The sequence below is a fragment of the Gouania willdenowi genome, chromosome 7, assembly GCF_900634775.1.
Source record: "Gouania willdenowi chromosome 7, fGouWil2.1, whole genome shotgun sequence".
NCBI lineage: Eukaryota > Metazoa > Chordata > Actinopteri > Blenniiformes > Gobiesocidae > Gouania > Gouania willdenowi.
In genome coordinates, this window is record NC_041050.1 from 31566048 (window position 1) to 31592757 (window position 26710).

A 26710-nucleotide genomic window follows, 5' to 3' on the forward strand; every position below is an offset into this window, starting at 1 on the left:
TTTCCTAACAGATAAAACACAAATGTTTATTTAATTTGGCACCGTATGCAAGTATGGTAAACAAACAAGTCAACAGCAGTATAACGTAAAGACAATTATACTGAAACAATTCATTTTAAACACATTTGGAAGCATGCGGGCAAGCTTTTAATAAACTGTAACAAGACATGAAATATAGTTGATTATAAGTTGTGCCGTATTTAAAGGGGACATATTATTTTCATTTTTCACCTTTTAAAACAGTTTCCAGTGATCTAAATGACATATCTGTGCTGGGGTTTGGTCAAAACATAACATGAATCAAGCAACAGTGGAGGTTTATGACCCTGTATAAACCCCTCCAGTCGCCCCTCTCTTCCACGGGGTGTGCCGAAACGAGTTCAGCTCAGGGTCTACTTTGAGCTTCAATGGCAACGAGTCGGCGTACCTACAGATGCATCCTTGTGACTGTGAGGGAGTGGAAGAGTAGACGATTTCCCTCTTTACAGGTGCATAGTAGAGGTGGGAGGCACACATATGCTCACGCGCACACACACACCTGTGTCTACCAACCTGCTGAAAAGGACAGAAATGTCCGGTATTAAAGAGAAAGTATAAGGAGTGCCTCCCTCCGCTGCTCTTTAATCAGATTCTCCTTCACTCCACGGCTGCACAGGCTAAATGAACAAAACTAGCTTCGGACCGACACGCGCACGTGCATCCGCACACGTACAGAGACGCTAACAGCAGACGCTGACTACGCTTCCGTTTTACCGGTTGCCATCACTCCTTTGCTAGCGACAAAAACAATGGCGGACTTTTGCAAAAGTTTTCATCAGGTTGGGGGTGGAGTCCATGGGTGGAGTTACCAGCGGAGGGGAGGGTATTTAGCTTGTGACGTCACAAACTTAGAGAAAATTGCTCCGTTTCAAATTTTCTCTGAGTTGTAAGATTTACTCAGACCACAAACAAAGGACTGGATGGGTTTATTTCACATTTGTGTGCCGGTGGACACTCAAGTAACCTCATATGTGTTCAAAAACACTGCAAAAGTGGATTTTTCATAATATGTCCCCTTTAACTGTTCTATTCAATACTACTTCTAAGTGGATTTAATAAGTTACATTCAGCATAAGTAAAATAGTTCCTCCATTGTGTCAGAAAATAAAATAGCTATATCTCTGTTTATCCCAGGGTGCAGTGAGGATGGAGTCTCATTAATACCTGTGGACAGAGTGCAGAGACATTAGAAACCTGGATATATCTCAAGTGGGGTGAATGTACAGGGACAGTGGACACTAAGCTGGTTCATAATTCCTATAATTTTATTAAAAAAAGATCTTCCAAATTGTGCCAGATTGCATTTTGTCTTGTTCCTGTTGATATTTTAAACATCTGTACCAAAAAAATGTAGCCAATATAACCTTAAAGGGTGGCACACAATTCCTAAACATAGAAAAAACATCAACATTGTGAAAAAGCACGTCTCACCCGTGGGGGGGATGCGACACCCGCACTTTCATAAAAACAAAAATTCATCCCCCTCATTTTTTACAGAGGAATTCATTGTTGAAAACATAATGGTCCAGTTTGATTGATTGAATGGTAATGGGCCAATCACACACAGTATGAGTAAAGTGTAAGTAAAATGCAAAACCATGGCAAGAACAGAGTGAAGTGACGAAAAATGGGCCAAAAACAGTCAAGAGTGGCAAAAACAATTTTTTTGTAAATTAAATAAGCAAAATGAGCTTAAATGAGCACAATGTGGCAAACAATAGTGAAAAAGTGCAAAAATGTGGATTAAAATTAGGTAAAATGTAGTGAAAAAAACAAGTGATATTTATTGGGCAAAAGGTCACTGATTTGGATTAAAAGTGGACAAAAATTAGATAAAAGCGTCCAAAAGAACTTGTAAAAATGGACAAAAATTTTGAAAAAGGGATATTTATTGGCAAAATGAAGCAAAAATATCGTAAATGTTTTTGGGAAAAGGGGGGAAAAAATGGGACAAAGGAAGTTGCAAAATGGCCAAAGAAAAGAGTAAAAAGGGTTAAAAAGTTTCCCCCTTTTAAAGTTTTTGGGGGAAATTATAAGTAAAATTAAGACACGAAGAGCCATTTGTTGAGTATCACTGACTTAATAACAGCTTTATCATGGTTTTAGTAATCAGAATCAACTTTATTGGCCATGTGATGTATGTTATACATCAGTTAATTTAATTTACTAAATTGGGAGTTGATGGTTGTCCAACCCTTAGAACACCCTCACTTTAAAAATTGCTGCTTCACCACTAAATGTGAAGCGATTGACTCCATTTTTGGTAACAGATTCTTCAATGTGTTCAATGTGAACAAGGCAAAAAGCGATCTGGAAAAATTCATTGAAAATTCATTTTGTGAACCAGCCCTAGTGGACACACTGCAGAGGGACACCAACCTGTAGTAATTTGGTTTGAAGGGCCCATTTTTATTGAGGCCCATGTACTTGGCCTGCTCGTCAGACAGTTCTGTCAGGTGGGCATCAAAGTTAGGGAGGTGCAGACTTGCCACATACTCATCTAAAGGAAGGACACAAATTATTTCAGATATTCTGTTCCAACACATTAGCTACACGTGAAAAATATAATCAGAAATTCCCCCTGACCCATTTTCTTTGGCAAAAGATACACGTCTTGTTTGTAACGTCCATCAGGAGCGTTGAACAGTTCGATCAGGGCCAGGGCCTGCAGCGGAAGATCAGAGAAAACAAGGAGTCGTAAAAATTGACAAAAACTACGTTTTGCTACTGGGTTCCAGTCCTCACTTGAGTAGTCGCAGTAATAGACAACACAAAGGTAGGCACAGTAGAGCAGCTCAGGTTCAGGAGACGACCCTGAAGGAGAAAAACAATAACTTAAAACACAAAAGTACTGAAAAAGTACCATTATTTGTGGAGCATTTAAAAAAATAAATAAAATAAAAGCTAACACTTTACTGGAAGTTTTATACATAAAACTGACATTACGCTGTCATTATCATGAATAAAGTGTCATGAAGGCCGTCATTAAGTGTTGTTCGCTAAATTATGACACCTATGACAGCTACGTTGGCATTTTTTGGGTTAGGGTCAATTATAATTTAATTGCGTAATTGATAATTAATTGCAATTTTTCGTAATTATAATTCTAATTTAAATAATGTGTTGCCGACGTAATCGTATGTAAAATGTAATCGAGTTTTTAGATAAATTACTTTGTAATTATAATTGGCATGAAAATTCGATAAAAATTGTCAATTATAATTAACACAAAATTGGGGAACCATGTTACAGTTGTACGTAGAGTTCTACACATATATAGTTAATTATTAAAATATGTTTCATATCAAGCTTTCTCACATTTAAAAAAAATACTGACATAAAAAAAAAAAAAAAGGCCCAGACACTCACATCAATAATATTAAAACCTATATTTTTATTGATCAGGAAGCCTAACAAGGTAACCAATAGATAGGAAAGAAACTAGATGATAGATATTTTATTTTAGTGTATTTTACAGCTGATTTAGGACCAATTATTATTAGAGATGGTTAACTTTTATTAAAGACTCAGTGATTGGGATTAATTGTAATTTAGCTTTAGTAATTGAGAACATAATTGTAATTGACTTTCTGAGGATAAAAAAATAACTGTAATTTAATTGGAAAAAATGCTGGTCACTGCAATCGTAATTGAATTGTAATTGAACATGGATAATTGAAGACTTAATGGTAACTGAAAAATGTAAATGACCCCAACCCTGGTTAGAGTTCGGTAGGGTTGTTTAGGGTAACAAAGAATACTTAATGACAGCCTTCATGACATCTTATTTGTGCTAATGACAGATGTCATGTCATAAAAATGAATGCGTCATGTCAGCTTTATGTATAAAACTTCAAGTAAAGTGTTACCAAAATGAAATAGCAATAATTCTAGAGACAGTAGTATATAGAAGTATAAAGCAACGTTACCTCTGCTAACAGGATGACTCTCTTTCCATCAGGCCAGATGATGTGATCAACCTGGGAGCGAACTCTCTCCCAGGTCAGCTCAGGACTGCGCAGACTGGCCTGAAGAAAACAGGAACAAAAAGCACTAAGAGAGCGTAAACCTCCGCCATGCCCCAAAGAGCCTCTTTGCCAGTGATCCTGATCATGGTACCATCATTAATCACACTTTAAAGGCTTGGAAGGAATTTCTATCCCCATTGATAATAATACAGTCGGTCCAAATGTATGGGCACGCCCATTTTTTGGGAATATTACGAATGAAACTCAGTGGGCTAATTGACGAACCAATCCGACATAACTGAGTCAAATTTCATAAAGATCGACCAATTTAAGAATAGAGATGTGGATTTTTGAAATTTCACCAATGATGAAAGACAAGGAACTGTAGATTTGTGAAACTGTCCCAGAATCAGTATATTAAATCTTCCATGGTGTAAAGCAGGGATTCTCAACTGGTCTCACCCAGGGACCCACAGTCATTACATCGTGACCCACGTTTTTTTTTTTTAGAATTCAACCAACCAAATTTAGTTTTTCAAAAATACAGTAGCTGTTGACAACGCATAAATAATCTTTTAAAAAACAAATCTATATATTTTTCTGTGCAACATGCATTTCACAGCATGCTTGTCAAAAGAAACATTTCTTTCAAAATAAGACAAGTCCAACATGAGAGACATTAAGTATTTATTCATTTTTGACCAGCTGTCCGCGACCCACCCAGTACAGGTCAGCGACTCACTTTTGGGTCCTGACCCACCAGTTGAGAATCGCTGGTGTAAAGTCTGTCTTTGGTGGAAATGTTTTGTTAAAATCTGTTTAGTACTTTTGACATAATCCTGTTAATTAATGATAATAATTTACATAGGAAACGCTGAGCAGCTGTTACACTTCAATTTCACTGTGAAACATTTATTTATTTAATATGTAAATATCCATGTCCATCCCACCCCTTTTTTACATGTTTTATCTTTTTTTATTTTATATTGGCCGTTTTATTTATATATATATATATTTTTTTTTTACTATCTTGCACTGTTATGAGAGCTGCTATTTTTAGAAATGTCCATGTGCTTTTGTGTAATGATAAATAAAAGGATTATGATTCTAATTTAAACAGCCAGACAAACGTACAAATAAAGGCCGGTGAAAAATATGACCTGCCTGGCACAGGTAACAAAGAGTGCAGGTGAGAGCAGCACATTTACACCACCAGTGCACTTAAATCCTGTGTAATGCCTCAGCAAATAAGCAAAGCTTCTAGTGATAATATTGAGAAACTAAAAGTAATCCAACTCATTGCTATATAGAGGCTGATACCAACTGGCCTTGGTTTTCTGTTCTTCAGCTATCGTTGTGCAGACACATACAATAAGAGCTATGTCTCATCCTGTGGTTTTAAATTCTTAACTCAGAATCATACAGGCGAGGGAAAAAGGAGGATTGAGTTTACCGGACCCCAAATTATATTACATCTCCTTTGGAACGGCAAAAATTGCCCTACATTGGACAGGACATGATCAATTCCACTGGGAAATTATTGAGAAATCGTTATCCCACCCCTTCACACCTAGAGTGTCTCTCCCAGATTTCGAACAAAAATTCCAATCCTATTATATTGCATTCAAAGGAAATCTGATTGAAGGTCCACAAGATGTTTAAATTACCACATTGTAAACAATCTTACACCTCCTTGTGGCAGAACCCTGCTATTTGTGTTGGAAAAGCACCGGTCTACTGCAAAAGTTGGTATGATCATAAAATATATACATTGGATGATCTTTATAAGGACGGTTTGTTTATGTCATATAAGGAACAGATATAACCTGTGTGGGAATGGACATTTTTGGAATTATCTTCAGATAAGGAGTTGTGTTATGTTATTGCCCCAGCATGCAGGAGTGAACCACATTCTGGACTATTTGACCCTCCCATCTCACCATCATCGAGCTTCGGTATTCTACAGAAGAATCAGTGAAGTAATTAGTGATGACTGTAAAGCACTGAAGGGTTTATGGGAAAAGGATATGGGGGTTACATTTGGGGATAATGAATGGCTAAAGATTCTATCAGAAAATGGAAAATTTGTGAGAGAATGTAAAAGTAAACTTACACAATATATGATATTGCAAAGGTATTTTTGGACTCCAGTGAGATTACATAGGGCAAGTCTTATTGTGTTGGAAATGTCAGAATGATACTGGTACCCTTATGCATTGTTTGTGGGAATGCCCAATTATTCAACACTTTTGGGTGGAGGTCATCCATGTCCTTAGTGAATGGTTGGGAAAGCCTGCACCACTTTGTCCTGGATTGTGTTTACTGGGTGATAAAGGGAGGACAACTAATATATCAATAGGGAAATTTTCAATTATTATGGTTGGGGTATCAGTGGCAGCCAGGGTTATCCTTAAACATTGGAAAACTCCAATCGCCCCACATATTAAGGAATGGGCAAACATGATAACAAAAATGGCCTCATATGAATGCATGCTAAATAGATTAAAAAACAAGGACAGCACATCAGCTTGGGACACATTTTGATCCTACAATACTATAAACACAAGTCAGGATGAGATGTGATTCCATATCTGCTTAATTCCACCCATTAGTATATTATTTTTACCTTGTACAAAAGCCCCCATCCATGAATGTATCTATGCATATGCACAGCCGCCTTATTGAGTGTGGATTGTGATTTTGTAATGTACCAAGAAAATGTTCAATAAAAAAAAACTTTAATTACAAAAAAGGAAAAAAAAAAAAGAATCATATAGGCTCTCTTTACTAAATGAATTTGAAACATTCAAGGAGAAAATGGCGACTGAAGGAAGGTAGGAACCTAAATTAAAACAAGCTTTAAAACTGACATTACCACATCAATCTCAGTATTGGAATGTCCCATATTGCAGACGATGCAGCCGTTCTTCATACGGTCGAGCTGCTCTCTTGTGACAACATTCTTGTTTCCTGTGTTTGTAAGAAGAAAAGTGCTACGTTACAGACCCATGGAGGGAAATGAACTACAAAAACACACAGGAAAATTCATAATTTAAAAAACATATTTGTGCTTTTCTACATTACTTTTTTAATCAGATAAATCCATAGTGTAGGCCTCAAAGATCAATAAATCAAAGATCAATTGCTCAAAAAGAAAAAGTTAAAACTTAAAATTGCCGCTCGAAAATTTGTTTTCATCTCCAAACTTTGGCTGTGTTCAAAATCTCACACTAACGTACTACTCATACTGTCTGACGTCAAACTGAGTATGTAGTGTGTTCCAATTAGTAGTATGGAAAGATTGAGTATGCGAGAAATACCCGGATGTATACTATATTGGGACATTTTTTAAGTATGCACGGTAGGCACACTAGTCATACTCAACTTGGGAAAATCATCCTGAGACTGGCTTTAAGCTAAAAATCAAGCATTCCTGTTTAAAAAAAAAAACATTTCTTCTCGTCTTCCATTAGCTCTTAACTCTTTTGTAAATAGGGATATTGTTTTGAAGTTAACCGGAAGGTTAGTCAGTAGCACAATGGCAGGTCTCCGAAAATCTCAGAAATGGATCAAACGACCACATGTTGATATTCTACTTGTCACTTTCTCACTTAAAATGTTTCCAGAACCTTCAATAATGATGAATTAATGGAGATATTTAGCCTCAGTGTGCTTCAGGTTTTTTTCTTTGTAGGTTCGGAACGCATCTTAGGAAACTAGGAAGTATACTTGAATGGGAACGGTCACGATCCTAATTATACTAATAGTATATAGTAGACAGTACATACTCATTGAGTGTGTAGTGCAGACATAGGCAACTGTCGGCCCTCGGTCTAATTTTATGCGGCCCGCAAAGGAAACGTACAAAGTGATATACACAAAACAAAAACAAGAATACATGAAAAAAATACAAAGAGGTACAAGAAAATACAGTAAAATACATGAGAAAAACAAAGAAAATACTCCAAAAATGAACCAAACAACAGTAATACACAAAATAACTCAATATGTACAATATTATAGAAAATGACAACAAAAACACAAGAAATAACTCCACAAACCCACAGTACTAACAAACAAGCAAAATGACAACAGAAATACACAAATATTACTCCAAAAAATGCTAAATGACAGCACAAATACACAATATGACACCAAAAAACATATTTTACAGGAAAAATACACAACAGGCACAAAATGCCTCACAATGACGAAGACAACAACAAACATACACAGAATGACAGAAAAACAAACAAAATGACAAATAAAAATTTTAGTTTATCCTTGAATTAATGCTCAAATTGGTCTTTATTCTAAGTGCTGACATGAATGTTGATAATGTGGCCCTTCGACCAAACAAACACATTTTTATGGCCCCACTGTGACAAAAATTGCCAACCTCTGGTGTAGTGTTTAAGTATTTGATTTTGAACACAGCCATTCACTTATTAACATTGTTGGAAAAGTTTGGCGCATTGCATTGTGGGATGTGGAGTCCCGTAAACGGATGCATAGAAGTGTTTTTACTTTATTCTTCGTTTCTTGAAACTGTATAAATACATTTTTTTAATAGGCAGTGATTTGTAGGCTTGAAACTACACTGTGATCGTCATAGCAGAACAAATGGATGTCTCTGCAGGGGCTCAGTACCAGTGCAAGTTATCACCACGTCCATCTGTCGGATGACCTCACTCAGCTTGACCACTCGGTAACCATCCATGCTGTGCACACACACATTTATGACTTCAGGGAAGAAAATGATGGCAACATTTTGTTTTGTAGCCTAATAAAGCTAGTTTTATTGGATATGAAAAAAAAAAGATGGTTTTCCACTGATGGTCCATCACTGGTAATGATGTATTACTCACCAGGCCTGCAGGGCACAGATGGGGTCAATTTCTGTGATGCACACGATGGCTCCGAGGGCTTTAAGAGCAGTGCAGCAACCTTTGCCTACCTAAGCACCAACACAGTAAAAGGGTCAGCTGTGGCTATAATTACCAAGCCAGTCAATACAGGGGGAACTAGATCAGTGGTTCTCAACCTCTTTAGGGTCGTGACCTCATTTTTTAAAATTACATGGCGACCCCACAGATTTTTTTCTCTAAAGTCAGTTTTGTATTGCAGTTGTAAGGATTAATGCACAAAGTGACAAGATATTTTTATGCTGCATTTTATTTGAGCTAGATTTATATTTGAGAAACTAAAATTATAGAATACAGTTGTTTGAGATCAATGTGGTGTTTTTAATTGAAAATGACTAATAGTTATTTAAGCTGTTGGAGTTTTCTGCCTCTTCCTGCACAGTATGTCTATTTCTGTGACATAATGTATTGTTTTTCTAATTGTGCAAAATATAAATAAATGTAAATAAATAAAGAAACAATTTTTAAAAAATTAAGTATATATACTGTAGTTTTAATTTCTGTGATATTATGTATTGTTTTTCTAATTGTACAAAATATAAATAAATGCAAATAAAGACAATTTAAAAAAGGAATTAAAAAAAAAATATATATATATATATACAGTATATATAATTTTAATTTCTGTTAAGTATTTCTGTGATATATGTATTGTTTTTTATTGTACAAAATATAGATAAATGTAAATAAATAAATACACAATTTAAAAAAATATATATATATACTGTAGTTTTAATTTCTGTAAAGCATTTCTGTGATATCATGTATTGTTTTCTAATTGTATAAAATACGGATAAATGTAAATAAATAAATAAAAACAATTTAAAAATAATTAAAAATATACCATTTTAATTAGTATTTTTAAAATTATATTATTACAAGACATTTCAGGCGATTTTATCTCCAGGCGATCCCAAAGTTGAAAAACCTTGAACTAGATCAATCGAATGAACAATATTTACCTCTCCATAACCACACACCACAACCTGTTTGCCTCCAAACATTATATCCGTGGTCCTCTTTAAGCTACAACAGACAAACAGAAAAAAGACCATTATGATAATTGTGAATCTTCATGCTAAAAAGATAGATTTAGGTTCCTGATGACGCCTTCTCACCCATCCAGGATGGATTCACGGCAGCAGTAGAGGTTGTCAAATTTCTGCTTGGTGACTGAGTCGTTGACATTCATGGCTGGGACGCTCAGCTTGCCAGCCTTGGACAACTGGTACAACCTGAGAGGACACATGGGGAGACAAACTTAGTGAGATGACTTCATTGTTACCCTTTTACTTGTCGTCTGGCTGAGTGACTCCATTGACAGTTGCACATGTTGAGTCACTTAAGGCCTGCGGGCCAAATCCGGCCTTTTAGAGCATCTAATTTCGGCCCGCAGGAGAAAGAAAAAATGACGTTAAAAACATGTATCATTGTGTAAATTGCAAAATAATTCAGTTTTTTTCATCTGAAATTGATGAAATAACAATTGTTCATATTATCAAGGAAATGTAGGTTTAAAGTCACTTAATGCATGGACATTGTCGGTCTCATATACTTCCACGTATGTAATTCATACGTGGAAGTGATAAAACTAGGGCACATAAATGTTGAAATCGCTTCTTTTCCAGCCTATAATCTGTGGCCCACTTGAGATCAAACTGGTCTGTATTTGGCCCCTGAACTAAAAATGAGTTTGACACTCTTGTGTTAAGTGATTGTGAGCATGCAGCGTGGAACTCTGCCATGTTACTATAAAAAGAACCATTTTAGTGTAAAGTGTCAGTGTGTATAAATACCCATAATCCTTTGGGCAACTGTCCTTGCTGCTGTTTATCACACTACAGCAGGTTTGATTTCAGTGGTTTTGATTTACTTCTTGCTTAGCACCATCTAGTGACTGACAAAAAGCTCTCAGCAAAAAGATAATTTTTAGACCTGTAAATAAAGCTACTCATCATTCAGTTCATCTGGGCCAGGCAAAAAAGAAAAAAACAATTTAATGCACTTTACATAGAAACTTTATTAGAAAACTTTAAAATGTAATTCTCAGTCATAAGCAGCAGAGAAAAGAGAGCTTTTAAGTTGGATTTAAAAATGTTCACGTTGGATGTGTGTTCCTCTTCTTTGCAGCATAACAACTAAAAGCTGCTTCACCATGTCTGCTCCACTATCTGACCTGTGTCCATAGATGTGAGAGACCTGCTGGGTTCATACCTGACTAAAATCTCACTGATGGATTCTAAACCAAACACAGTCTCGCATTTCAACACCAGCAGCAGAACTTTAAAGTCTAATCTACGGCAGCCCAACGTCTAAAATATACCTTACATAATATTATATACATATATACAGTATATAATCATAAACCTAAGTATTGGACTGGTTATTATTGTCAAATACAGTATTTGATCAAATATCTTCATTTATTGTCATCTTAAAGACAGACTCTGAGGCTATGATAAAGAGTGTTTTATTAACATACTGTTCGGTTACACAAAAGAATCAACATCTTAAATTGAAACAGTATACTGTTTGTTTTTTTTTTTCTTTTCTTTTTAGAAATCTGTAAAAATGTTTACAAATCTGTACTTTTCCATATGGGTCATTCCCATGCACTTTGGTCTGAAAAAAATTCTTACCAATTGTTTTTTAATAATTCAGTAGTCACACTGTACATTTTTAGTTTGATCGGATGAATACTTGGCCGATCGATTTTTGAAAACTACATCATATGGGAAACTGAAATTTCGGTATAGTAATACAGCTCCACCTACTATCTCAAAATATACAAAAACATTTGCTATACCTTCTATCTGGTGGACATGCCATCCCCTCAAAATTGGAAAAAAAGTTTCTGGCTCAAACATGTTTGGGTCTTCAGTAAACAACGGTGCATATGTCTCAGCTCCCTGTAAGTTTATCAGCTGTGAGCTATGTACATAGACTGTTCAAATTACTAATGAAAAGTCACATATACTGTATGAGAGAGCAGGTGGAGCTGTATTACTATACCAACTATTAGTTTCCTATGTGAGTACTTCCTGAGATATTTGAAGCTAAAAATGGAAGAAAAATACGAACGCACAAAAACCCACACAGATCCCCCTCACTAAATTGGCCATATCTCAGAAAGTATTCATCCGATCAAACTAAAAATGTACAGTGTGCCTACTCAATAATAATGGAACAAATTTCACTATTTTTGGACTGAAGTGCGTGGGCCATTGAGATGACATGGAAAGACCTACATAACCTCTTAATGTAAATCTTTTCTCACCTGTGAACCCCAGTCACGCTCTCCTCCACAATCCCACGGACCTTTTTAAAGACGTTTGGATATTTTTTGTACACCCAGTGGGTTAAATCTCCACCATCATCCAAGATCTAAGAGAAACACAAGGACTGACAGTGTTATAATTTACAGAGCTTTGTCATTGATGGTGTTTTACATGGAATCGGACCACTGGTATGTTACCATATTGGCCTGCCAGCCCTCAGTGTTGACACAGCGATCAATGCACCACCAGAAATCATCCTCGGACTCACCCTTCCATGCAAACACAGGTACCCCTGTAAGAAGCAAAACACACACACACACACACACACACACAAAGTGAGGGACGGCATAACCCAGGGGTGTCAAACTCATTTTGGTTCAGGGGCCAAATACCGACTGGTTTGATCCCAAGTGGGCCACAGACTTGGCAGAGAAATCGAGTAATTTCAACCTTAATGTGCTCCAGTTTGCACTTCTATATATAAATGATATTTAAAATCTGTAAGGCACTAACAATATCCAACTAATAAGTGACAGATATCGCTCCCTGCAAGAACTTCACTTAAAATTTCCTTGATTTGACCAATTTTGATTTAATTCGGGGAAATTTTGTGGAATAATTTAAAGGAAGTAGCAGAATTTTGAAAAAAATTTGTTAAAAAATGACTGCCATCATGTGATATAATCATGGAAAATTTATATAGTTTCATTAAGTTTAAATGTTTTATTTCTTGCAAAAACAAGGCATGCATCGCGTTTGTTAAAGATAGTTAACCTTATCAGATGTTGACATAATTTATGTATTCCAATGTCACCAAGTCAGAAATACAGGGGGTACCTGAGAGAGATAAAGTGGAAAATTAACAAACAAAAACATTAAAAATATGGGGTTTTGTAATATTAATTTTTAGTTAAAAATGATAATCATGATAATGAAAATTATCTTAATTAGAACATGAACTGAAAATAGAAGGGTCAGTCTTTTTCCCACATCAGGTGGGATATGACCAGAAATGATAAAAACTATAGAAATAAATTCATTCAGGAGGCACTAAATACTGTTTCATTCTATTTATTTACAATAGGATAATTTCAAATGTGTTATTACTCATTCATTCCATCACTATGCTCTATAGTCATTTTTTTCATAGAATTCTGAGCAAAATGTTGAAGTTAGACAAAGGGGTTATTGGATTCAAACTTGGGTCAAAAAAGTTTGAGAACCACTGCTCTAAAAGGCCAGATTTGGGCCCCGGGCCTTGAGTTTGACATAAACTAAAGATCTATGATCAAAAGACAATTACCGTTGTAGAATTGGCTTTGAGGTAACATTAAATACAGAAGAAGTTGTAATACCAATGTTTATACACAAACATGAATTCCTTTGTACAATTAATGTCCCCACAGTAGACAAAGGATATTTAGTGAAAAACAATGACAGATGATGTGTATTACCAAGCGGAGAAGACCTAACCTGTCTCAGCGAGAGCAGCCGCCACCTCGTTTTGAGTGGAATAGATGTTACAGGCAGTCCAGCGACACTGAGCCCCGAGAGCTACCAAGGTTTCAATCAGAACCTATAGCAAAGTCAAAGTGATGTGGAGATGTAATATTATTATAACACAGCAGTGGAGGGAGGAAATAGAAAAATGCATGACCAAAAGAATCTGCAGGAAATTGAGAGAGAAAAAGAGGAAGTACGGCGGTCTGAGCTGTGATGTGGGTACAGCCGACTATCTTGGCTCCAGCTAGTGGCTTCTCCCCCTGGGCTCTCTTCCTCAGGGACACCAGGGCAGACATGTCTACAGACAAATAGGGAAAAACACATTTATTTATATATTTAGTTATTGCAGAGAAAGCAATGATTGACAGATTGTTTTTTTTATTACAAAAAAAACCAAACATCCCTACATTAAGGTTTGCAGTTAAATGGAAATTCACATGAAAGTAATGTCAGCAACAGCTGGCTTTTAGCCTGAAGAACACTCATGACTTCTTATTGCTCACATGGGCTATGCAAACAACCAGAGAGCCTGCGAGGAGGGGGGGGATCTACAGAAACACTCATCCTTGTTATCCAGGTTTTGAACAAACGATGACACGCGCTGATCACGTTTTTGTGAACGGAAAAAAGGATCATTGTTACTCCTGTGAGCACACTCACCCCATCTGTTCACTTCTGCCTTTATAATGCCTGAGCAGTGGGATTTCCTCCCTCTGATAATATAATAATAAAGCAATAATACTAATAAACTTTATTTATAGAGCACTTATCAAACAAATGTACAAAGTGCTGTATATATAAAATTGAATGGGGTGAAGATGGGGCTCAATGCCACTGATAGGCCAATTACATCTATGGCTAGTGTCGTCTTTATATGCAAATTTAATTGAATGCAATTTATTACCATTGTTGCCAATATTTTGCATTGTATTCTTGTATATCTTTAGTTCCTGATTATAAGTTAGTCAGTTTTTTTCCTTTTCTGTTTTGTATTTATTGTGTATTTCTAGAAGTCCAAACAGACGAAGCAATATGGTGAAAATTGAACGATTAAGAAATGAGGGTGGGATTCAATAAATGTTTCTTCTTCCCACTCCCTTTTGAGCAGACATATTATTGCAATTATAAGTGTACATGGATCTTATATATTATTGTGAACATCTCTGATTGTTTTTCGAGGTGTGAAGTAAAACATCTATTGTTTAAAATCCATCTTGTGCAAGATATATTTCTGATATGATAAAAACAAGCTCAGTGACATAATCAACATTTTTATAACTATCAAGCAGTACACAAAGATTGCTTGCAACAGGCTTGATATATTGTGACAGATAACCAGAAGAAGGCAGTATTTGTTTTATAAATTGCTGGGAAACAATAAGAAGAATTTCTGTTTTGTTTGAATTTAGTTGAAGGAAGATTACAGGCATTGTATTTCTTATGTCTCTTATGATTTCCTATGATACTCTCACTACACCACAGTTTTTACTCTTAGCATCACCCTCGTTTATTTACCCTTTCCCTTGTGTTTCCTCCTTCACTCAGGTGTAACACTGCCCCTCTTATTATACGTTTTTGCTCCTAATAAAGTCTGGTTTACTCTTCCCAAAGGAGGGCTGACGATGGTCAAAATTGATCAAAAGAGTATTACAACTTGTTTTTTGCAATAACAAAACATGCATGTGTCGCAAAAAAAATGTGTTAACCTTTGACAATATATGCAGACATGGTGAGAAAAAAAAAAAATTAAAAAAGTAAATAAAAATGTCTTTGAACGATCATTAGGAAAAGTGTTTATTATCAGAATCAATCAATATAGAAAGAAAAAAACGAAATCATCCTGATTCAATCCATATGAAGATTTTCTTACATCTGAGAACTATTATTATGGCATGTTTTTTTATTTTAAAGAAAAGGGGCAAAATCAAAAGCATTTCCTTGATATGACATACCCTGCTCTGCGATCTCAATTTCTCTGCGGCCAAACTCAGCCTGTTTGATGTTCTTCACACAGAAGTCGCTGCTTCCCTGAGTGTTGACCTGGGCTTTGTCCCGGGGAGAGGTTTCATCATCTGAGCTGTCGGTGTAGGACGCAGCTGGGGGAAGTGGAAAATACAAGAGGTACAGCATATACAAAACAACCTACTTTGATTTAAAAAGTCAACATCTCTTGTATGAGAAGTGGATAACGCGTACATTAGGGTGGTCCATCAAAGCATGAGAAAAAAATTAACTTTCAGATAATCTGGATTAGAACCCTGCATTAGGCTTTGGCATCCAGAAGATGAATTAGGAAGAAAAGGAGATGTTTTAGACCAGGGGTGTCAAACTCATTTTAGCAGTTTGCTTTCAAGTGGGCCACAGATTTTAAGTGGAAGAACGAGTAATTTCAACATAATTATGCCCAAGTTTGCTCTTCTACGTATACATAAAATACAAAATATGTAAGAAACCGACCATATCCAAGCAATAAGTGATAGATATCAGTCCCAACAGGATTTCACTTTAAATGTCCTAGGCTTTGTCCCAATTTCAATTTAATTAAGGGGAATATTATGTCATAATTTGTGGAAAATCAAAGGACTTGGTAAGAATTTTGAGTTGTTTTTTTAAAAAACAAATCTGTTTAACATGTAAAATGACTGCAATCATGCAATATAAGCAGAAAGAAAACTGTGAGCCCCTGCAAATATTGTTGAGTTTTATTTACACTATTATTCATGTTTTCTCTGTCATTTTTACTTTCTTGTGAGCTGAATTGGATGCTCCAAAGGGCCGGATTTGGCCCCCGGGCCATGAGTTTGACACCTGTTTTCGAGGTTGCACCCGCTGCTCAAAGTTTTCTAGAAATTAACTAATTACATATACATCATACAAATATAACAGTAATTATGGAAAAGGAAGGTTCAGAGATTCCACTAATGCGTTGTTACATTTCATGAGGTCAACAAAGTCACAGTGGTTGCTGGACATTCTAAATAACATTATTATCCAAGTTTCAGTTTGTTTTTGCAGAACAAAAACCACATATTTTCCAACATGGCTTTTTTATTTGGTATGTTATAGTATGGAGCAATTTTCAAGTGTCTTGTGCAACCTCTGAATATTAAATCATTTGCATGAAATTAAGACCCAAATAATTTGGCAAGATATGGAACCAATTGCAGGTTCTAACCTAGAGAATAAAAAAATACAATTTTGGACCACTCTAGTGTACATGTCTAGTTGTATATGCATTTACTGCAGGTACAAAGCTTTGGAACATGATGTGTAGGTGATGAAAAGGAGTTGTTGGTAATACCTGAGCTGTAACTGTCTGTGGAAGACTGTGAGATGGATCGTGAGAGGGAGCGCCGGCCTGCCTTGGTTGGGTACTTACTGAACTCCTGCTTGTCTTCAGTATTTGCAAACTGAATCTAAAGGACAAAGCGACACACAGTCAAAAACATCAGAGTGTGAATCACATCAAATACTGTAAATATAACCAGGGCTGGACTGGGACAACAATGGTATTTTCTGTCCAAACCAGTCCACTACATAATCAGTAGACACCACGTAGAAGCCGTTATTAAGTCAGTGATGCTCAACATGTGGCTATGTCTGTCTCAATTTTAATTATTATTCCCCCAGAAAACCTTAAAAGGGGGAAGTTTGTAACCACCTTTTACCTATTTCCTTTGGCCATTTTGCAACTCCCTTTGTCTCATTTTTGCCCCTTTGACACTTTTTTCAGACTTGAGCTAGGGTTTGCCAATAAATATCTTTTGTTCCTATTTATTGTCTATTTTTGCAAGTTCTTTTTGACACTTTTACCCAATTTTTGTCCTTTCATAAATTTCTTTAGACACTTTTCATCCAAATAAGCTAACTTTTACCCAATAAATACCAATTGTTTTCTTTTCCCTACATTTTCCCTCTTTTCGTTCCACATTTTTGCCCTTTTTCACTATTGTTTGCCCATTTAGGCTATCCCTTGCCATTATATACCACCTGGTTTCTCTTTATTTGCCCATTTTTTGGCCACTTTTGACTGCTTCCATCACTCTTTTTTACCCCGTTTTTGCCACTTTTGGACCATTTTTTTTGCCACCTTCGGCTACCATGTCTGCCTCCACTCGCCCATTCCCAAAAAAAACCAAAACATGACGGACCGGCCGACGGTCAGTATGCCAGATGGCCAGTCCACCCCTGAATATAACTTTTCAATGGTGTTAAAAATGCATACACACACTATTTCTATCTGAACTCTTTGTGATTCTTCTTTTCAAAAAGTGTTTTTTTGGTTTTGTTTAAAGGGAAAAATCCCACTTCCCACAGAAAAAAGTGCAGGTCGGACACAATGATGCTTGTTATAATCTATGTTCTGATACACAGGCCTCTTGTGGATGCTGGTTGTAATTTATTGTGTCAATCACAGCCATCAAAAGGCCTGACATCAAAGCCCTGGAAACACATTAATTGAATCAGCAGACAGTGAGCATGGCTGTTTTCTGCTCTTTTATTCAATAAAGTCTCTCAACAGTCCAATTGTTGTGGTTGCTACATCAAACTATAGAGGAACCTTTTATCACATTATTCATTTGCAGGCCTGACACAGGGAATAATCTGGAACAAAGTCACAGGGGGAAAAAAAACTGTTAATGAACTACTGAAACATGAAATCTGCAGGTTGTATAGCACATCTTTTGGCACACGTTTTGTTTCTTTGTTTATTTATTGTCGTTGTAATTCTATAGACGTGATTTTTCATTCCAGGAACATTGGAACCATTGATGACTCAACATAACTTCCTGTTCTGTGTATCGTAACAGGGGCTGCTATGAACTGTCTCTCTATCTGACTTCCAAGAATTCCTACCTGTGTTTTGGAGACTTGGTGTAAAAATCCTGAACAAACTTTGATGTTGTGCCTTGTGTTCTCCTACAATTCTGTATCCTGGTTAAGCATTGTGCAATCTCAAGGATGAGTAAGCCTTTTATTGTGTAGATTGTCTAATATGCTTTTATTATAACTGGATATTATTATTATTATTATTATTATTAAGTTATTTAATTGTTTTAGGATGTAATGTGCAAACATGAGATGAGCATTTACACAGCTCACGATATTTACTCAGAAGACATTTTCTTTGAGTTATAGAGTTTTAAATCTGTTTCATTATTCAGACAAGAATGCTTGATTCCTTTTTACAGACTGTGTAAAGTGTATGTCAGTATTTTTCAGTGGGTTTGCCTTAAATGTCTAGTAATTGGTGTAAAAAAAAAAAAAAAAAAATGTAGGTAGAAATGGATTAAAATTTATTTTTTAAACAAATCACACAATAAATATCAAATACCCGTAACTGTGGAAAAAATGTGGAAAAAGCTGCAGGATTTGCCCCGACTTTAATAATCCATAAAGCTGTGTTTGGACTGCAAACTTAAGAGCCGCCGACAAAGTTGACACAACACACAGACGATGCCAGTTGGACAACAGCATTACTGACAATGACATTGACGAGTAATAACATAATGTAACTACACAATCTCAGCTCGCTGCCAAATTAAAAAACTAAGAAGGAATATTTTAGTAACACACACACAAGCAGGATGCAATGGATGCACGCGTCTTAGTTTCCGTGAATGAATCGGGTTGAAAGCATTCCATAAGAATGAATGAAAAAAGAGCTACAAAATAAACCTTTGCATACGATAATACTCTATTCACTGTCCTTGTGTAATAATTCCTGCTAAAAGAAAAAATCATCAGATGATCTCTACAGCTGCTATAAGACTTTTCTCTATATTTCACTGTCCCAGCTGAGACCTGAGCTTTAACAACCTGCTGCGTCAGAATAAAGAAACTCAAAATACTGAGTCGATCTCTGTATGTCTTTTGGTTTAATAGTTGCCGTTTGGTCTGTCTCCAATGGCTACAAAGTAGTACATGTATGTTGATTTTGCATCAGTAGAGAAACTGGAGGACTGAGTTATCTTCCTTCACAGTAAATATGAGTCAGATTTCCCTTTTAATGCCAAAACCCAGACTAATGGCATTTATTTGAGATTTAATGACAATTTGATTAAACAAAAACAAAAAATGTACTCCTATATTATGTCATATAAAGATATTAAATCTCTTCCCCATCTGGGATGTCACATCTTATATTGTTGTATAAGTTGTTCTATTTCTTTTTTGTTGTTGTTGCATATATTAGTGGGAACTCACCCTTTCTCTCCCAAGCCCATGTTTGTGTGCCATTGCTGCAGGTCAATGTCCTTTTTTTTCCAGTTTTCCAGCCTAATCTCTCTGTGCCTGTGTGTCCTCTGTGTGATGGTAGGTGTCCCTGATGCTATTATCCTACAACACTCTCTGCTCTGCCACAGCCAGAGGGAGGTTCCCACCTTTTATCCTGATTTCAAATGGCCAAAAAGAGAGAATGAGGTTGGTTCCTAAACTCTCTCTCTCTCTCTCAAACACACACACATACTGCCCTTGGCAACCAGCTGTGAAAGTCCTTAGGTTATATTTTATGGTGATTTAAATTCTCTGCATGCATAATAAGAAATGCAGGAGATACTAAAACCTGGAATCATTTTGGAGACATAGGCTACAGGAGACAGAGTAAATTCTGCCACATACTGCATTCACAGGCTGTAATATCACCAAGTTTATCATTGTACCAGTTGTTAGAGCTACTACTGTATCTTTACCAGGGAGCAAATATTTATTCCTGGTTATTGTTTTCTGGAGTTTAACAGGGCTTTATTTAGTTTAGAAATATAATTTCATTATTGTGCATAGTTCCTGTTATGAACATATACATAGGCTAACATCTGAATGAGATAACCTTTTAAATAATAATAATTATAAAATAAATAAATAACAAAAAATGCAACTGGTTTCCATGTGTTTCCGAGTGGTAGGAATTAATTGCCGGTTAATAAAGCCCAATAAAAGACTGGAAAACAATAATCATGAATGAATATGTTCCCTCTGGTAAAGACAGTAGCTCTAACAAATGGTACAATGATAAACTTAGCCTGTGAATGCAGTATGGGGCAAAATTTACTCTGTCTCCAGTATGTCTCCGAAATGTTTCCGGATGTTTCCGGGTTTTAGTATCTCTCGAGAAATGCATGTATGCACAAACCTGAAATAATCAGAGGCCATCACCAGGCTCCCATATACATTTAATGACATTTACTGCACTTTTTCCACTTTAACGTTTTTCACAAACTACCAGGGTTGAGGTCAATTACATTTTTCAGCTACAATTATGTTTACAATTACAATTAATCTTCAATTAAAATTCTATTATGATTAGAGTGACCAGCATTTGTTCCCAATTATAATTAAATTACAATAATTTTCTATCCTCAAAGTAAATTACAAATACGTCCTCAATTACAATTACTGAGTCAGAAATGAATAACCTAATGAAAGTTAATCTTCCTCTTGATAACGGGTTCTTAATCAGCTGTAAAATACACAAAATCATCTAATTTCTTCCCTATCTATTGGTTACCTTGTTAGGCTTCCTAATCAATAAAAATATAGGTTTTTAATATAATTAGTGTGGGCATCTGAGCCTTTTTTGTGTCAGTATACCCATAGTTTTTTTATTTTTTATTTTTTTAAATGTTAAAATGTGAGAAAGCTTGATATTAAATATTTTAATAATTGTTAACTACATACGTGTAGAACTGTACATAGAACTGTAACATGGTTCCCCTGTTTAGCGTTAAATTATAATTGACAATTTTTATAGAATTTTCATGGCAATTACAATTACAAAGTCAATTATTTGAACTCAATTTCAATTTAATTACGATTATGACAGAAACAGTTTTTTTAACAATGACTATTATAATTATGCCTTAATTGTAATTAATTATTAATTAAGTGATTGCAGGGTTGGGGTCAATTATAATTGCAAACTACATTATTTATTTGGACAGCTAAATAAAAAGTGATTTAGTTGCATCCCTCGTCAGCCTCATCCAGTCTCATCCAAAAGCTAAAAATATCCATTCTCTCCCAGATAAAGGAGCATGTCACAGACTTAAGCCATAGTGCAACTGTCAGGGCTCAGCAAGGGTCTGACATAAGGTGAGAATAACTACCAGTATTTAACCAGGCACCACTGTCTTACTGGGAAGATACCGTTTTTTTCTCTACTGTGTATGACCGAGAGGGGGATTTTTAATCCTATTACTGTAGATTTAAAGTTTTTATTGCTGATTTTAATGTTCTGTTCTGTTAAATGTTTTCTGTTGCACATTTTTAATCATGTAGAGCACATTGAATTGCCTTGTGTATGAAATGCTTGCCTTGCCCATTATCTCCTGTCTGAGGCCATTGCTATACATTCAGTGAAGGAACACATCGTGCACCGACTGTAAACGAATGTGCACGTGGTAGGGCAGACGTGCAGCGCCATGTTTATATCGCTGCCTGCGTGAGCACTCGCACACTGTTGTGAAGAAAACATAGCATGTGCTAATCCTTCCTGTAGGCTATCTGACCTTTAGGGGAAAAAACACAAACTATGCCCTCTGTTTGAGTAATACACTATACATTTTTTTATTTTTAGAATTTACATGAAAGGAAAGCAGGAGGAAATCATTCAAATGTCATGAATGTGATGAAGAACTCTGAATAAATATGATGTAAAAAGTCAGAATAGATGTGTTAAATCTCTCATCTTGTGGTGACTTTTCTCTCACTGTTAATACCTGTCACACCACACATTTACCTGCACTTGCTGCTACATCTGGTATGAACACTAGAAAGTAAATGTAGAAGCTTTGTTTTTATTTAAGTAGGCCTATTCATTTTTGGGAGTATTTCAAGTATTCAGACATTAAATTATGACATTCGACCATCTTACCCAGGCACTCTGTTCTGTGATAAAAGCAGGTTTGTTCCTGATGTTTGAATGTGGATCGCTGTAACCCCCCACCCCCGCTCTGTCCCTGTGTTTTAGCTTCACTTTTACTGTTGTTTTTATACTGTTTTAGCTTAAATTTTTTTGTGGTTTTATCATGTACTGTCAACTGACCTTGGGTGACCTGAAAGGTGCTGTTGTTTAAATAAAATGTATTATTATTATTATTATTATTATTATTAATAATAATAATAATAATAATATTTTAAAAATTGGAAACTAGAATATACAGTAAATAGACCAGAAGTCAGGGGCCTCCATGCATTGCCACAAATTACACATTGGCCGATGTAAGATTACATCTTATCTGTTACAATTTGACCAAAACGTTAATTTCCAGTGTGAGTTCTCGTGTCGCTTCAGATCAAACCTGCGACTTTGATCACAAACAAGGTTACAGATTCTTCTTCTTTTTTTTAAACTTTATTTATATATTGTTCCTCAACAGGACAGGTAAAATTCAGAGACAAATTTCACTGCAGGGCTACATTGTATGTGACATTATATCAGTGGTTCCCAACCTTTTTTGGGTCGCGACCCCATATTAATATCACACATTTTTGCCGTCTCCAGAGACTTTTTCTTTCTAGAATTAGCTTTTGACAGTGTTTGTTGTTGCCAGGATTAGTGACAAAGTGACAAGGTGCGACAGCTCAGACATTTTTTTTACTGCATTTTATATTTGAGAAAGTGAAAGTATAGAATAGAGTTGTTTAAGATTTTTTGTGTGCGGTGTTATAATTTGAAAAATAATAATAACGAAAACATTTTCAAAATAAAACAATTTAATTTTAATCAGTATTTTTTAATTATTCTTATAAATTATTAGACATTTCAGGGGACCCCGTTTGAATTCCAGGCGACCCCACATGGGGTCACGACCCCCTGGTTGAAACACCCTACATTACATTATTATGTTTTTTCAGTGTGCAGTAGTAGAGGGTACATGGCTTCAGGTTAAAGGTCTGAAGGGGTACAGGACTGTGAAATGTTTGGGAACCACTGCTGTAAACGATTAGTTTTCTATTATTCACTAAAATAAACAGATTTTTTCATTTTTAAGGTGAGTTCGTTTTCATCTGCATGTTACTCAAATCAATTACTCTACCTAAATATCAGTGGGGAATTACAAATTTACAAGGAAATGTAATGCAATGTAACATCACACTGCAATCTCATCTTAGAATAGCCGACTCTTCCATTGTCCTACCCTGACTGCCTCTTCCCTGTTCCCTCCCCCCTCATCAAGGTGCAACACTGCCCTCTGTCTTTATATTGTCCCCTTAAGTTTTTCTCACCCCTCCTTAGGGATATAATAAAACATAACATGCATAGCTGTCATGAAAAGATTGCACTACATGTAGTGTTGACCTTTGACAACATGTGCAGACATGGTAAAAAAAACAACAACAAACAAAGTAATTTACAACAAGTAGGCTACTCACGTAAGTAAAGGATGTTCAAAATTAGCTTTTTGCAAATATCCAATATGCCGATATTGTCCAAATCTAAATTTCCATCATATACACAGATCTACTCCCTACCAACCTCATTTTGGGTCACATAATGTATATCTCCAATTAAATACTATAACAGGTTCAGGCTACTTTTAATGGGATGCATCACAGCATGTATCCCATAAAAAAAATCATCATCTGTAACGCCCATTGATTTTATGGCTAATATCAACCGATATTATCATCCATCTCTAACATAATTACAATATATATCACATGACCTCTAGGACTAATTAAAAGACAAAAACAAAAAAAAAAATCAGCAACTGCATGTGTGAAAGGACATTTTTTCAGTAAAGTTCTGCCTTTGTCTTTAAGGATGTCACAGTTTTATGTTATAAACAGAATCCTCCTATAAAGTCTAAATTACTGTCTCCGTATTACTGTTTTTTTATGAATTCTACTTAATGTTCTCACACCTTCACTCCTCATATTAGTAAAAAAACACAAACAGTATGGTCCTCATTGGCCTCTGCTATAGCGATAATGCTAAGCATAATGTGAACGTGGTACAATTACAACCCACGCCCACAGGGAGCACATTAAAAAGATGAAGCGTGATTGAGTCCCAGGGGATGTGTGTTATATAACTGCTGGATAGAGTCACATAGAGAGGAGGCAGGGCTGGGATGTTCTTTGACTCACTCACCGTCCGTCACATGCTCATTCACAGCATCGATCATCTTTATGTGTGGCTGCACGTGACTGACTATATGTGATGTCAGTGACGTGGTCAGGGGTGGTGGACTGGGTCAAAAATTCAGCCCTGGCATTTTCTGTCCAGACCAGCCCACTACGTTATTATTGACACCACGTAAGCTGTTATGAGTCAGTGGTACTCAACATGTGGCTCTTTATGTCTTAATTTTAATTATTGTTCCGCCAGAAAACCTTCAAGTGGGACACTTTTTAACCCCTTTTTACATTTTGCAACTTCCTATGTCCCATTTTTGCCCCTTTTCAAAAAGTTCTGACACTTTTTCAGACTTTATCTACCCTTTGCCAATAAAAATCCCTTTTTTCCTATTTTTTGTCAATTTTTGCAAGTTGTTTTTTTACACTTCTTTAAATTTTGTGCTTTCTTAAAATAAATAAGCTTACTTTTGCCAAATAAATACCACTCGTTTAATTTTTCCCCTACATTTTGTCTCTTTTTGTTCCACATTGTTGCCCTTTTTCCCTATTGTTTGTCACATTTTGCTCTTTTAAACTAACCTTTGCCATTACATACCACCTGGTTCCTCTTTATTTGTTCATTTTTTGCCAACTCTTGACTGTTTTTGGCCCATTTTAGTCACTTTTCACTTATTTCTTGACACATTTTTGCCACTTTTGGACTATTTTTGGTCACCTGTTACTACGTCTGCCTCCACTCGCTCATCAAAAAAAAACAAAAAACAAAAACGCAGCAGACCGGACCGGCCCACTTAGGGTCGACGGCCCACCGCGTCATTGCCCGGTATGCCAGATGGCCACCAGTCCACCCCTGGATGTGGTTGTAGTAGCTCTCACAGAAACCACAAGCTCCAAAGTTACTTAATAATAACAATGAATATTATTTGTAATACACTTTACTGACACCAAATCTCAAAGTGCTAGATATAAGGCAATTTCTTAGATTGGAACGGTCTAATTTTTATTCTACTATAACAGGTGGCTCAGTTGGACATCAGGCTCTCACATTTACTCATAACAATTTGCCTTGTTTTCATAAGCATGTTGGACATTCCTACCATTCAATATGTTTTCTATCAGACGCCCTGAGGCGACACAAAGTCCACATGTTATTGCCTTGTCGGGGGGGGGTCTGACGCCAATGAGCCCTGCTGCTGGGAAAAATGATTTTTATATCATTTTCAAATGTGAATGCACAACAAAAGCGGATCTACTCATCAAAGTAGATATCAATAAAAATAAGAATTAAGTCAGGAAAAAAAGTATTGTCAACAGGTGAGATATTTCCCTAGTATCGCGAGTGGAGATATTTCTTATAAAGCTTTAAATACAGTTAATAATATAGTGCAGACGTAGTCAACTGGCGGCCACATGTGGCCCTCGGTCTAATTGTATGTGGCCCTCAAAGTAAAAGCACAAACTAATATTAAAAGACAAAAAAAACAGCAAGAATATATGAAATATACTAAAAAATTACAACACTACACATACACACATACAGTAAAAGACAAGAAAATACTCCAGAAACACACAAAACTACAACAAAAATTTACAAAAAGACAAACAGAATTACACAAAAAACTCCAAATAAAGCAAAAAGACAACAAAAATACACAAAATGACTCAAAAACACTAAATTACAGAAAATAAAACAAAAGTACACCAAAAGACAAGAAAAATACCCCCCAAAAATGTACTCCACAAAACCATAGTACTACAAACAAACAAACAACACAAATACACCATATGACTCCAAAAGAGATACATTTTAGAATAAAAATACACAAAATGACTCAAAAACATACAAAATTACAGAATATGACAACAAAAGTACATCAAAAGACAAGGAAAAGACCAACAACAAAAAAAATTACTC

At 35.9% G+C, this 26710-nt stretch overlaps 1 protein-coding gene across 2 annotated transcripts in view; it reads right to left on the reverse strand.

Annotated features, from left to right (window-relative positions):
* Window positions 1–1061: 1061 nt before the first annotated feature.
* LOC114467027 (S-adenosylhomocysteine hydrolase-like protein 1) overlaps window positions 1062–26710 on the reverse strand; it is a 29063-nt gene continuing 3414 nt past the window's right edge. The window contains exons 1-17 of one of the 2 annotated variants that reach the window (XM_028452993.1): window positions 19921–20089; window positions 17015–17129; window positions 15666–15809; window positions 13911–14011; window positions 13684–13786; window positions 12408–12502; window positions 12210–12316; window positions 10051–10167; window positions 9895–9958; window positions 8876–8964; window positions 8658–8728; window positions 6883–6977; window positions 3969–4067; window positions 2785–2853; window positions 2626–2704; window positions 2419–2539; window positions 1062–1203 (exon numbers count right to left, since the gene is read on the reverse strand). In XM_028452993.1, the coding sequence (XP_028308794.1) occupies window positions 1197–1203; window positions 2419–2539; window positions 2626–2704; window positions 2785–2853; window positions 3969–4067; window positions 6883–6977; window positions 8658–8728; window positions 8876–8964; window positions 9895–9958; window positions 10051–10167; window positions 12210–12316; window positions 12408–12502; window positions 13684–13786; window positions 13911–14011; window positions 15666–15809; window positions 17015–17129; window positions 19921–19953 (1509 nt within the window). In that variant the 5' untranslated portion in view covers window positions 19954–20089 and the 3' untranslated portion in view covers window positions 1062–1196. Of the gene's footprint in view, window positions 1204–2418; window positions 2540–2625; window positions 2705–2784; window positions 2854–3968; window positions 4068–6882; window positions 6978–8657; window positions 8729–8875; window positions 8965–9894; window positions 9959–10050; window positions 10168–12209; window positions 12317–12407; window positions 12503–13683; window positions 13787–13910; window positions 14012–15665; window positions 15810–17014; window positions 17130–19920; window positions 20090–26710 lie in introns of those variants that run through there. The other variant, XM_028452992.1, reaches the window with a different exon arrangement.